Below are 15004 nucleotides of genomic sequence, written 5' to 3'. Positions count from 1 at the left end.
CCACCCAGATATTTGTTCACGTAGGCATTTTGACTAACTCGGGAAAATTCCGGGTAAAAATCCAAGTCTAGAAAATAACTTATTTGTACCCTTAATTCTTTACATTAGCAAGTCAAAATTGAGCAGTTTAACGTACCACAAGACCTGCAAATTATTAATAGAGATATCCCTCGATTTATGTTTGGCTTACAAAATCTCGCATTGTAGCAATGGATATAGGTGTATATTTGTTAGGTTAGGAGTAGAGTTGCAATTACGATCATTTACTACTCCCATAACCTGTAATAATTATATATACTCTATGCTTTCAAATCGCCCAATGTGACTTCACAAATATGTCCCCCCCAACTGTTCTCGTAGCAGCATCAAAGACATCTCAGTGGATTCACGCTAATTGGGACATCTGTTGCACAATATACACATATAATACGAGAAAGCCCCGACAAAGGTTAGGAGGTGAAATCAGCAATTACAAAGGAGGCTTCAAGGCTTAAATTGGCTGTGCTTCGCGAAAAGAAAATCTAAAAAGCAGTCACGTGATGAAGTTTATCCCTTCAGCAAAGTGCAAAAAAAAGACAAAGATCCCCCATATATCCTTAACAGACTGTTGGGGGAAGTGCTTTTGGCGAGCACCTACAAAGGCGGAAACGGCGCACGAGGGGCTGGGTGGCCAGCACCATGCCCGGCAGCCTGTCTCCCAAGTGACGATGTTTACACACCGCACTAGGTACTCATTTGAGGCTGAGTGGACCTAGGGGAGGCCCTGAACAGGTTCAGATAATCTTCACCGGTGTTGGCCACGAGCAGGAACCCAATTCGGGTCGCCGGGTTCATAGCGCAGCGCGCTAACCGCTACACTACTGCTCCCCAGCAAACTGCACACATACGCACATGAAGAAAATCCAGTTTAACCTTATAAGCCATTGGCACAAGTAAGGTTGGTATGCGCCATGCCACACAGGATCCAATCCCACTCAATCAAATCCCAAACTGATGTGATCCATTACGCAGATGGGTTTTGCGGCTTCAGATAGCAATTGGCTTTAGTGTTGACTTTCTGTGTCATGTTCAGGAATAAAACCTGAGTTTCTGTGATCGTAGTGCAATGTGCTATCTGCTGCATCACCGCTTTTTCCCAAAAGCACAGCGTACGTGCCCACACTCACCAGCACTCCAGCAGAACCTGAATACAAATTGGGCCATTGAAATACACATGATTTTTTAATGCAACATCTAACCCACAGCAGCAGACGACCGGAAATATGAGATGCTAAGACGCTAGTCGTCTCACGTACGAGTGAGACTGGCACTCTGTACTGTAATTCAGAGTTGCGTGCCCATTTAAGGCAGATGGGGAGGAAGGTGAGAGAAAATGCACCATGAAGCACTGCCAAGCATGACCACGGTGGTTCTCAACTGGGGGGGGGGGGGGGGGGGTACACGTGGCAATGTCCCAGGGGGCACGTGCGGTGATTTATAAATTCGTGAAATTATATCGTACGTGAGCGTCATTGGTGAATATTAATGTATGAATCTGACAATATTAAATATCTATGATAAAATTGTCAATCCATATGGTAACCTGGAACGATATAAAAGACCTTTCTGAACTCATTGATCGTAAACAATGTAGTTTCCAAGAGTAACCATAGAGTGCGAACAAATTATCTGATGTGTGCAGAGCGTCCGCTGAATTTATTTTCTATTCGCTTGCAGATACCAGTCAGGACACCTCACAAAATGGACAAATCTGTTAAAATATTGATTATTCTTACTTTTTTTTTAGAACCATGTTGGGTCAGGCAAGGAGGATAGTTGGTTGAAACAAAATTTTACAACGGATACAGTAGCCGAAAACAAGTTGAGAATTACCACCGCGCTACCCCATATCCTGCTTTTCCCACGGTGAACCCTTATTGATCACCAGTCAGATGTGGACTGTTAGATGTCATGTTCCAGATCCTTCAATTCCTCACCCCCTCATGCGGCATCCACCAAGTGTTGGTCTTCCCATTTATCCACACGGCATGGCAAGTGACTACGAATCACGTGACAATGTTTTGCAAAAATAATGTGTTACGGTGAAGCAAGTGTGTGCCAGGTCACGTGATCATACTTGTGCGATTAAGCACGCGAAACTGAATTTCCAACAGCTTTGTTGCCAATATCCATAGAATGCCACGCTGCATTTCAATTCCACCTGTTCATCCCGTCGTTCACAATCAGCCTTCGCCAAACAAACATTGCTCTCAAGATCCTACCTTTAATACGTTGTCATGCCAACACATTAAATATTTTAAACCCCCCTAACCTCCAGTGACAGGAGACACCAGGACGAATTGACACACGGATATAGGACAATCTTTGATTTTGCATAAGCATACAACATCGTATAAACAGTATCCAATACTCTTCGCATGTAGAGTAGCCGTGGCAGTAGCCTGTGTTTAGTAAGGTTGGGCGTTCACTCTCATGCATTTTGTCTTAAAGAGCGTTAACAATCCTGCAACAATGTAAGCTATACAAACTTTAATTTTTTTCCCACAGTGTCAATCTGTGTCAACCCTTCTATTTTCATACACGTAGTTTGGGCCGTTTTCACAAATCCACATTGCAACCTCTGGTTTGTTGGGCTTCATCTTGCTAGGAATGTTCATTGAACTCAAATAGTAAACAGTGGCAAAACTCTGCTCAATGAAACACTCAACCATAGGTGAGTACAGAGCCTTTCTGGTGCCTCGACTTGAACATAGAATGCTGGCAAGAGCCAAAAACAATGTAAATGCAATTTGGACACTGACTTGTCATTTCGTAAAATGTGTGCCTTAATTTTTTTAACATCAATATTGAAGGTGCCAGGATAAGTGCACCTCTCTTGTATATAGTAGTTGCATGTAAGCGTTGTTCACCTGTGTGGTATGTGCATCCTTGAGTTTTATTCATGTGCGATTGTAAATCTGGACGTAAGAGATGTTCGCCTATGCGCTGGTGCCAGGATAAGTACACCCTTATTAATGTACAACATTTGAATCTATATATATAAAATCGTTCATGTCTGTCTGTGTGTGTGTGTGTGTGGACTTTGGCCCATACGCACTTTCATTGGACGGCGGTTGCCCCTGGCAACGGCTAGCCACGCCTTCGCCGCTTTCATTGGACCTGGCAACGGCTAGCCACGCCTTCGCCAAGGGCTGCAGTTTCATTGGACGGCGGTTGCCCCTGCCAACGGCTAGCCACGCCTTCGCCACTTTCATAAGCTCCGTATTTAATTAAATAATAGCCATTACACAGTATTATTGTTGGAGCGCTAGGGGGGGGGGGAAGGAACGCCACCCGTACCCTGCCTCTTCCAAGCCGACAATTTTAGGCGAGCCCGCAGGCTTTGCACGCTACTAGGCCTCGACACCCACCACGCCACTCTGAGGTAAATTCATCAAAGTTTTTCCTACTCTTCACTACACCCCCACCACAATGTGTGCTATTAATATTACTTTTAAACCCAACGCGCCAACAATCGATTACTTTAATGTTCACTGTACAAATACTCATTAAGCTGGGTGAGCGTACTGCCAGTCTATCATGTACACTGTAGCCTGCTTATTAAGCTCGGTGAGCGTACTGCCACTCTATCATGTACACTCTAGCCTGCTTATGAAGCTGAGTGCGTGTACTGGCAGTCTATAATGTGGACTCTTGCCTGGTTATTATAATCGATTCTTTATATGTTCTTTGTACAAACAGTCATTAAGCTGCTTGAGCGACCCCAGTTCGATTCCAACTCACGCCCACCACCGCTGACGATTATTTGAAACGGACCTGGCCCTCCCCTAGGTCCACTCAGCCTCAAAAGCGTAACTGCTGTCGTGTGTGAACATCGTCACTGGGGAGACAAAGGCGGCGGGGCATCGTGGATCCAAGTCCCGGGCGAAGCCGGGTCATGTGTATGTGTGTTTGTGTTTATGTGTATGTCTGTGTGTCTCTATGTATGTGTGTATGTATGTGTATGTATGTGTTTGTGTGTATGTGTGTGTGTATGTATGTGGGTTTTTTTATGTCTTTATGTGTATGTCTGCGTGTCTCTATGTATGTGTGTATGTACGTGTGTGCATGTGTTTGTGTGTATGTATGTGTGTGTCTATGTATGTATGTGTCTATGTATGTGTGTGTATGTGTGTGTATGTATGTGTGTTATGTGTCTGTCTGTGTCTGCATGTATGTGTGTGTGTATTGTGTATGTGTTTGTGTGCATGTATGTGTTTGTTTGTGTGTATGTGTATGTCTGTGTGTATGTGTTTGTGTGTATGTGTGTGTATGTATGTGTATGTATGTGTTTGTGTGTTTACGCTCGCATTACACAAATGTGTTGCTGCTCTAAGGCGTTCCTCGCACAGCATTGCCGCTTTATTATTTCAGTCGTTTACTGCCTTACGCACCCTGAAAGTCGTGTGTGTCTGCAGCAAGCGCGTGTATGTGTACCTATGGACGCGCGCGCGTGTGTTGTGTAGGGGGAACGGTAGTGTAGTGCTTAGCGTGCTGTCTGTGTCTGTGTGTGTGTGTGTCTGTCTGTGTCTGTCTGTGTGTGTCTGCGTGTGTCTGTGTGTGTGTCTGTGTGTGTGCGTGTGTGGTGTGTGGGGAGCGGTAGTGTAGTGCTTAGCGTGCTGTCTGTGTGTGTGTGTGTCTGTCTGTGTCTGTCTGTGTGTGTCTGCGTGTGTCTGTGTGTGTGTCTGTGCGTGTGTGGTGTGTGAGGAGCGGTGGGTGTAGTGCTTAACGCTACGCTGCGCTACCAACCCGGCGAACCCAGTTCCATTCCCGCTCACGGCCACCACCGGTGACGATTATTTGAACCTCCCCTAGGTCCACTCAGCCTCAAACGAGTAACTGGTGTGGCGTATTAACATCGGCACTTGGGAGACAAAGGCGGCTGGGCGTGGTAGATCCAAGTCCCGGGCGAAGCCGGGTCATGTGTATGTGTTTATGTGTATGTCTGTGTGTCTGTATGCATGTGTGTTTGTATGTGTGTGTATGTGTTTGTGTGTATGTCTGTGTGTGTATGTATGTCGGTTTTGCCGCCGTGGTGGATCCAAGTCCCGGGCGAAGCCGGGTCATGTGTATGTGTGTATGTGTTTATGTGTATGTCTGTGTGTCTGTATGCATGTGTGTATGTATGTGTGTGCATGTGTTTGTGTGTATGTATGTGTGTGTGTATGTATGTGGGTTTTTTTGTATGTGTTTATGTGTATGTCTGCGTGCCTGTATGTATGTGTATGTACGTCTGTGGATGTGTTCGTGTGTATGTATGTGTGTGTCTATGTATGTGTGTGTATGTGTTTCTGTGTTTGTATGTGTGTGTATGTATGTGTGTTATGTGTCTGTCTGTGTGTCTGCATGTATGTGTGTGTGTATTGTGTATGTGTTTGTGTGTGTTTGTGTGTTTACGCTCGCATTACACAAATGTATAATGCGGGTCTAAGGCGTTCCTTACACAGCATTGCCGCTTTATTATTTCAGTCGTTTACTGCCGTATGCACCCTGAAAGTCGTGTGTGTCTGCAGCAAGCGCGTGTATGTGTACCTATGGACGCGCGCGCGTGTGTTGTGTAGGGGGAACGGTAGTGTAGTGCTTAGCGTGCTGCCTGTGTGTGTGTGTCTGTGTGTGTGTGTCTGTGTGTGTGCGTGTGTGGTGTGTGGGGAGCGGTAGTGTAGTGGTTAGCGTGCTGTCTGTGTGTGTGTTTCTGTCTGTGTGTGTCTGCGTGTGTCTGTGTGTGTGTCTGTGTGTGTGTCTGTGCGTGTGTGGTGTGTGAGGAGCGGTGGGTGTAGTGCTTAACGCTACGCTGCGCTACCAACCCGGCAAACCCAGTTCGATTCCCGCTCACGGCCACCACCGGTGACGATTATTTGAACCTCCCCTAGGTCGACTCTGCCTCAAACGAGTAACTTAACTACTGTAGCGTATTAACATCGCCACTGGGGAGACAAAGGCGGCCGGCCGTGGTAGATACAAGTCCCGGGCGAAGCCGGGTAGTACAGCTAGTAAGTACAGAAAAGTATATACATAACCCCTTTACCTGTGTGGCACAATCATCCTCAACCGTGTTCTATCCACTGCTTGAGGAAGGCAACACCAGTGTAACATGCATCGCTCCAGCCTGCGATTGCATTCTGTGTTGAATTTTATTAGGAGTTTGTCCGTGAGCATCCAGTCCAATTTAATTTATAAATTCTCTCTTTGAACTTCGTGCAATTTTTTGTTTGTTCTAAATGCGTTCATTCCCGTCACGTCACTATCTGGCACAAAATCTGACATCTTTATACAAGGGATCATGTTTGACATAACCACAACACAAGTAGTCAAAAATGCAAACAAAAAGAGACAACTCTGATAATGATATGCACTGTCCTTGAAATTGCTTGGTCCACACCCGAGACGGATTTTCGTAGAGCCTCGTCTCAAGTGCATATCATTATCAGAGTTGTCTCTTTCTGTTTGCATTTTTTACTACTTGTGTTGTTGTTATTGCAAACATGATCCCTTGTATAAAGGTGTCAGAATTTGTGCCAGATAAAATGGTAAAAACCCATTACTATATCTTGCTACTGGCAAAGGACACTTCCCGTTCATCATCACGATCCATGGGCAGATCGCCCGTAGGTGTCCACTGCACATGTCGTCATTTGTTTCCACCTTCCGCTGTCTTGTGCCAACATGCTCAAGGAGTGCCACATCTGTCTGACGCTATATTTACCAATCACCCTCTCATCTCCCTTCACCGACCTTTGGCGTCATAGCCACCTAATGTGTCGTAGTGTGTTTCACCGCAATTTAGAAGTTAGCTCTTTTCTTCGTACATTGGGTCAATGTCTGCTTCCGCTAGGACGGTTGTTGGACCATATATTCTGGTATTATTCAACTTGTAGTGCTTCTAGAGCCTTAACATTGGCTATATCTATAGTTCCAGAATACAAAGACCCTGTAGGTATGCATTTTGAACTTCTTTCGCGACGTACGTAGCCAACCTCGCTAATCGGAGGTGCGGATACTTCAGTAGTGGCCAATCCACCAAGCACTGTGATGATCCGTTGTGGTGGGCCTCAGTGGCCTACGCGATGATCCAGCAGAAAGCAAAGACCAACAATAACCCGCATAGATTTAACCCTGTGATGCCGATGCATTTTTCAATGAGTGATGCTACTTCATGTAACTGGCTTTCATTTAGTGTACAAAACACTATTTTTACACTATTCTTTGGGTCTTTCGGTAAAGTCACGTAGATAGGTTCAAAGAAAATAACAAAAAAATCATCCTGATAATTGCTTGTGTTGCGCAATCGTCATCCTGATGACGATTGCTTGTGTTGCGTTCGAAACGTCGTAGATTTTTTGTTATTTTCTCTTAACCTATCTACGTGACTTTACCGAAAGACCCAAAGAATATTAATTCCTGCAGTCACGAATGCTTTAAGTCAATATTTTTCCACTGTTTTTCATCTGCCCTGCCACAGTGTACTGCATATGAATAAATAATAATAGAGAGGTGGCTAAACATATCTTATTTGCTACCGATCAATACAGCCCGATTTATACCCTCCCGCTTTACATACTTTCGCTATGACATACTCGAGATTTACGAACTTAACCATGAAGCGACACATTTTGTAAGTTCCAGAGCGAACATTCTGGCGCAGGATGGCACCCAACCGATGGCGCCCATGCGTACCGTATGTATGGCAACTTTTTATACAAGTATCAACTATTTTTATATGATAAACTAATAATAATACATATACTATAACAGACAAGGTAATTTATCGTAATATATCAATAATGTACACTTATGAGAATAGGTTTTCCCCTTTTTTCTGGCAACAAATCAGGTGTTAAGATGTTAAAACACCAAACTGAAACCTTTTACAAGGAATCATGTCTGCATTAACCACAATACTTGTGGGCAGAATGCAAACAAAAACGTACTCTGATAATAAAGGCATTGTCTTTGAAACTGATTGGTCCACAGCAAAATCTCTTGTGATCCGCCACCCGTGCATCGCCGCCAACGTATTTGGCCACTGGAAAGAACTTTATCTATTTTAGCTCTACCAATAGTGGTGCCAGGATAGGTGCACCTGTCTTAACTGTACGGTGTTTTGTAAGTTTATGACAGCTGTCTTCCATTTGTGGCTGTACCTGAACGGGTGCACCTACATATTTTTTTAGAGCTGTACAATACAGCGGTGCTTTGGTATAGGTGCCACCGCGTCATAGCCGGTACACACACAGACTGCTGCCGCCGGCTATATAGCGCACCAGCAATCGTGCAGACGGGTGGTGAGGGTGTTGTATCTCGAGGCGTCACCACAGCAACGTCTGTGCCAGAGCTGTGTTACCACTGTTAAGAGGATGGCGCGCAGTTTCGGAATTGTGCTTCAGTGTTTTGCCGTAACTAGGTACTGGGCTGTGTAATGTACGTGCGTATGTATGTTGAACTTCTTTCGCACCGTACGTTGCCAACCGTGCTTATTGGAGGTGCGGGGGAAATACTGTGTTGTGCCTTGCTGTCCGATTGTATAGTATTGTATTGTTTTGTTTACTAATGTTATCCAGCGTTTTGTATTTTATTCAACAACAAACAGTTCAGTGGGATGCCGCCATGGTGTGATGGTTATCAAACTCGACTTGCAATCCAGAGGTCGTTGGTTTAATCTCCTGGCACGCCAGTTTAATAAACAGGCATGCTTCTTAATCTCTCCACCTCAGTCCACCCGGCAGTACCAATGGGTACACACCACAATTAGTTTATCGCCACAGTGCGTGCGGTGGAGTAAAGTGGCGAGATGTTAACTACTTCGCCTGGTATACAGGAGGTCATGGGTTCGACCCTGACACCTGCTGTATATTTTAAGTTTGCCGGTCTTTCTCCCCATGCTCGCGTGGTTTTTCTCCGGGTCTTCTGATTTTTCCCCCCACATTTAGAATTAACATCACGTGTTTAGAGTATTTGGCTGCTATCAATTTCCACACGATAAGCCACTTCACTGAGCTATCATTTGTGGCCAAGGTCGCTTCTGAAAAAGAGCTACATAGTTCAGGGGGCCTTATCTGGTAAAATAAAAGTAGTTTAGTTTCTAAGACGTGGCCAGTTGGGAAGAGTAGGCCAAATACGGTCGAGAGGGCTCTAGAGCTCCTACGTTTGGAAACCTTTCTGGCAGCAGTGGTGCGAGCAAGCAATTTCCAAGGCTGCACCTTAACCTTTGACTAACTTTATTGCCTGGTGAAGTTACATTGGTATGATTGTACTATGCTGTGTTGGTTGTTGGCTACACTACATATCGTGGTTATATTGCCATCCGTAGATTGCGCTGTGGTGTACTATATTAACATGTGTTAAGAATATCGTGGCAACAAGCGAAAAGAAAAACATCGATATCAATTGATCGCAGCCAATTGTGTTCATTAAAAGCGCATAAATCACTACGCAGCGGTGCATTCGATGGGCAGTACGAGATGTGTGCTCATTGCCTAGTCCCACAATCCATAGCAGCAGTCGTGTTGCATGTTTGCTCGGCTGCCCGAAATGAATTCCCAAACAGCTCTGAATTATGCGGCTGCTGTGGCTGCTGCTGCCCAGCTTTCATCATCGGAATATAATGCCTGCCTGAGTGCCGCTTCATTGCACACCACGTGACTGGCCATGACTCAGCCTTGCTTGAAGAATGGCAGCAGCAAGCAGCCACAGCCTCAGTCTCAGCCTGTCGTGATGCGCCTGGCCTGCCGTCGGGTCGATTTACCCGATTTACGTAACCACGATCTCTCCCCAACCAGGGATCTCCCCCCCTTCGCCGTGCACGCCATCATAAACATCTTCTGTTGACGTCCTAATGCGCAATTTCATTATCACAATATGATTTTGCCGACGTTTCAGTACATCGTCTTGTACAAGTACGTTCATGAATGTAATGTCACGGTGCTAAATGTATGGCTTACAGCGTGCATATAACAAACTGCGGTGTAATTGAATTAGAGTGATGACGCTATTAACTTGTGTGGTTGATGTTGTATTTCAGTGTGCCTGTCCATTCATTCGCATTACCGCGCTCAAGGTCAATACAGTGCTTTACAGTATAACAAAGTATTATGGCTAAAATTATGATTTGTATCAAAAACAGTTAATTTGGGGATTTTAACAAAGCCATAATATAAAACAAAAATATCTGAATAAGCATGCGATGTTAATTATAGTCGTTATGGTTTTGCATGACATTATAAATACAGATTTTTTTTCAGATTCCAAATTCGGGGTACCGTTTGCGTTTTGTGTCAAACAATTGATCAACTTCATCTCCTCCATCATCACCACCACCACTTCCAGCCATCTTAATTGTTCTGTAGCCCAATCAACAACAGTGTACGGGTGCCAAGCCTTGAGCGTCCGTGAGGTCCGCTTCCACTGAGAACGGGGAGCCTCGATAAATAATTCAAGCGAACTGCACCGCAAGTGGCATTCCCTGAAACAGTGCTTAGCGCGGAGGCGGAAGGATAATCCGCTCCAAGGGGCACCCACCCAAGGCTGGCTCACAGCACGATGCCAACAGCCACAGCAGCAACGGTCCGGGAGACCTCTCTCACTCAGGTTTTTGGGATGGGGTGATGAGGGTAATGATTATAGAGTGTGAAAACGGGGAGGAGGCTTGGGACAATTGGTGCAAGGTGATACCGCCTTGATGTTGGTGCTATACGTTGCCAACATCTGTAAGCACTGTACTGCACTGTCCTTGGTAATTGCAACTTAAAAAATCTAAAAGCCAAGCATCAACCATCCTTTGAGGTGTACATCACACAAGTGTACAAACACATTTTGTTGCCTGAAGCTCTAAATTAAGCCAGACGGATCGAGTGATCTAACCATGGTACTGTGGTGTAGTGCGGGTTTATCGGTGGCCAGAGCAAACAGAAATGTTACCGGTGGGAGGCTTCTGTGGCTCTAGACGCCCAAGGCAGTAGTAGTGAGATTGAGATGTCCTCCCCGTCTCTGCTCTGAACGTGAACGTTCCAAACACATTTCCTCTAGCACCGCCACCGCTGGCAGGCGTCTTGATGACAAAACGGTCTCTTCTGTCGGACTGATACTCAGCGTGCTTGTGCTTGCCACCATCTGCAACATGTGCGACAACACACAGTCCGTGAATAAATCACACAACATATAATTTAGAATCAACATGCGTATATTTGGAGTCTGCATGTACTTTGCATGATTTCTCTCCGGGTCCTCCGGTTTTTCCCTCCACACTTAGCATCAACGTGCGGCTTAGAGTATTTGGCTGCTATATATGTTCAAATGATAAGCCACTTTGTCGAGCTATTATTGAGCTATTATTGGTGACCAGGTCGCTTCTGAAAAATAGCTATATAGTTCAGTGGGTCTTCAGTGGTAAAATAAGTTTTAGTTTAGTTTTCATAATTCGTTTAATCTATTCTTCAGAAGCTGCAATGCGCTCACGCATTTCCAAGGTTAGAGCTTACTTCAGTAACCAGTGATAGAATGTATGGCATGTCATACACGTAATACAGTACACGTTTGTTATACTCGGACTAAGCTTAATGGAACAAGACTCATAAACATAGACCACATTTTGTGCTGGAGGGAGGACTGCAGAATATCACGGCAGATTTTTGTGCGATATTTTTAAAACACATAGCGTGTACCGAGTAAAAAAATTAAACTATCCGCTATATAGTAATGTAAATAATAACAATGTACTTCCCTTAGTCAATACACTGCTGGCTAAGAGCCTCCCCATGCAGTATTGGTCATGGGGGGTTTGATGATAATGTACGTACACTAACATCGCCACGATGCCAATTCAGTGCCAGTCTGGAGAACGCAGGGTTGGCAGGCCTGGTTCAGGTATCGCTCGCCACTGATGTTAGCCATGGCTGGGAATCAAAACTCGGTCAAGGGTGGCCAGTGTTGCTCACCACTGTTCCACCGCTCCACACGACAGCAAAAGTACGCAAGCTGCAATGGCATCCTGCAGCACGTTGTGAATGAGGATGTCACGTACTGCAATTAGTCTAATATGCCAGAAGCAATGGACACAAATCACAATACAATTTCAGATATGTGTGTGTATGTGCCATGGCTGCTATAACCTGCCTCCAACTGAAGACTGCATTCATCCTCTTACTCTCCCCGTAATGTCAGCGAATGCATTTATGAGCACTCCACCGCTCGAGTGTCATCGTTCAAGAAGCCAGGGTGCATTGCCAGACGTGACGATGATGATGCACACTGCAACGGGTGGGTTGTTATGCTGCACTGAATTATTCTGCAAGTGTGAAAGTGTCAGTAGTGTACGGCAGAGTGCATGTAGGATGACGCCATATGGACACTTGCTGCCGTGTTTAGTGCGGTGTGCAGTAATGCATCTGGATATGTTTACATTGCTCTTCAGTGCCATGAGTAAAGAAAACAATTCTGATGATGCGTTTCACACTCTCTTCACGGAATCCTCAGTCTTATGGGGTTAAGGTCGCAATGACTCGAATGCTTAGATAACTCAAAACGCTATTGCTGCAAGTTTATCAATCCATCCACGAGTCCGTATTGCACTATTACCGCACACCGCTCTTTAACACACTGGGTCGTGTTGACATTCACGAAGCGTATTGAAAGCCTTGAGCCACCCTATGCGACGCGGATGCTCATTGCAGGACAGGGCAGCATTTAAATGCAATCAACCACTGCGCCCTGCACATGCATGGCGACATATTTATTAGCAGGAGACCCTTTAAACGCCAGCGGAGACCCTTTAAACGACGTAATGTGGCGGTGGCAGTCCGGGCTTCGGCAAAAGGGCAGTCATGCCAAGTGTCCGTGTCACACACCTGGCTCTGATCGTGACAGCGGTGACTGGCTGTATGACAGGCAGCAAGCAGCAGCAACATCATCACAGGGCCTTGTGGAATCAATCGCACAGCATGCTAAACAGCTATGAAACGGGTCATATTGCTTCGGCAGTAAGAGCTATGATAGTGTTTGCACCGTTGTTGCTAGGCTATTGCTACTGCTGTATTCTTAGCGTCATTGCTAGACAATTGCTGACACTGTAGTGCTTTGGGCAGGCGGGTGCTTATATATTTACCGTATTCACAGTCGCAGCGCTCAGCGTGTGCATGTTTAATGAAATTCCTCACGGACGAAATGAGACAAATGTACAATTGGGTACGCGATACAGATACAAAGGCTTAAGTGGTGTAAGCTAGTCAATCGCGCGTGTGTTAGTAGCGAATGATAACAATAGCCTCGTACACCTTACGCACATTGGCCAATATACAAGCCCCATATCGTGCAGTCGGAGCCTGATCCCCACCACCACCGCCACCACCACAGACGTAGTTAGGCGCATCGTGCGTAGACCCCCGTCTGCGATAAGGACATGCAAGCGCACATGCGTGCCACCACGTGTGTTACTACTAACGCGCACGCCGTGTCGCTCATGTGCACCGCCGCCCATCCCTCTTGGATGAGAGTAGGAATACGAACATCCCCTTCCACGCGCGATGCAGTGCGCCTCCCACAGTCTCCACCCTCTAACCCCCATGCAATCACCGCGGCGTCGTGGTCGTGGTGGTGGTGAGGGTGGCCCCGTGCCCACCGCCCTCTCACCGAGCAGTGGGGGGCCCCGCTCCCCTCGTGCTGCTCGCCGCTCCGCTGGGGTCGCGGGGGGCCCCGGGATACGGGAGCGTGGGGGGCGCGGGGGGCGCGCCGCCGCCTCTGCAGCAGTAGGCAGCAGGAAGAGCAGCAGCAGGAGCAGCCTGCGTGGGAGACGGGGAGGAGGGGGGGCACCTCTTCCAGAAGCTCCCAAAGACCGAGCGGCAGCAGCAGCAGCACAGCTACATCACCACCAAAGCAGCAGCAGCACTACACCACCACTACACCACCATTAGCAGCAGCACTACACCACCACTATACCACCATCAGCAGCAGCACTACACCACCACTACACCACCATTAGCAGCAGCACTACACCACCACTACACCACCATTAGCAGCAGCACTACACCACCACTACACCACCATTAGCAGCAGCACTACACCACCACTACACCACCATTAGCAGCAGCACTACACCACCACTACACCACCATTAGCAGCAGCACTACACCACCACTACACCACCATTAGCAGCAGCACTACACCACCACTACACCACCATTAGCAGCAGCACTACACCACCACTATACCACCATCAGCAGCAGCACTACACCACCACTACACCACCATTAGCAGCAGCACTACACCACCACTACACCACCATCAGCAGCAGCACTACACCACCACTACACCACCATTAGCAGCAGCACTACACCACCACTACACCACCATTAGCAGCAGCACTACACCACCACTACACCACCATTAGCAGCAGCACTACACCACCACTACACCACCATTAGCAGCAGCACTACACCACCACTATACCACCATCAGCAGCAGCACTACACCACCACTACACCACCATTAGCAGCAGCACTACACCACCACTACACCACCATTAGCAGCAGCACTACACCACCACTATACCACCATCAGCAGCAGCACTACACCACCACTACACCACCATTAGCAGCAGCACTACACCACCACTATACCACCATCAGCAGCAGCACTACACCACCACTACACCACCATTAGCAGCAGCACTACACCACCACTATACCACCATCAGCAGCAGCACTACACCACCACTACACCACCATTAGCAGCAGCACTACACCACCACTACACCACCATTAGCAGCAGCACTACACCACCACTACACCACCATTAGCAGCAGCAGCACCAATACACCACCACCAGCAGCACAGTTACATCACCACCATCAGCAGCCACACAGCTACACCAGCAGCAACAGCACCACCACTACATCACCACCATCAGCAGCAGCAGCACTACACCACCATCAGCAGCAGCCACACAGCTACACCAGCAGCACCACTACACCACCATC

General features: G+C 46.7%; 1 protein-coding gene across 3 annotated transcripts in view; it reads right to left on the bottom strand.

Annotated features, from left to right (window-relative positions):
* Positions 1-14073, bottom strand: part of LOC133349208 (syntaphilin-like) — a 28273-nt gene extending 14200 nt beyond the window's left edge. Inside the window, exons 1-2 of one of the 3 annotated variants that reach the window (XM_061562495.1) lie at positions 13603-14073; positions 10954-11145 (exon numbers count right to left, since the gene is read on the bottom strand). Coding sequence is in view for 1 of the 3 variants with exons in the window: in XM_061562493.1 (XP_061418477.1) it covers positions 10954-11145; positions 13537-13594 (250 nt within the window). In the remaining 2 variants the exon portion in view is untranslated. Of the gene's footprint in view, positions 1-10953; positions 11146-13536 lie in introns of all 3 variants that reach the window. The other 2 variants (XM_061562494.1, XM_061562493.1) reach the window with 2 other exon arrangements.
* Positions 14074-15004: the final 931 nt, after the last annotated feature.

The sequence above is a fragment of the Lethenteron reissneri genome, chromosome 29 (genome assembly GCF_015708825.2).
Source record: "Lethenteron reissneri isolate LAM-NWPU_2019-01 chromosome 29, ASM1570882v1, whole genome shotgun sequence".
Taxonomy (NCBI): Eukaryota; Metazoa; Chordata; class Hyperoartia; order Petromyzontiformes; family Petromyzontidae; genus Lethenteron; species Lethenteron reissneri.
The sequence above is the reverse complement of the archived record's forward strand: the minus strand, read 5'-3'. Positions and strand labels throughout refer to the sequence as shown.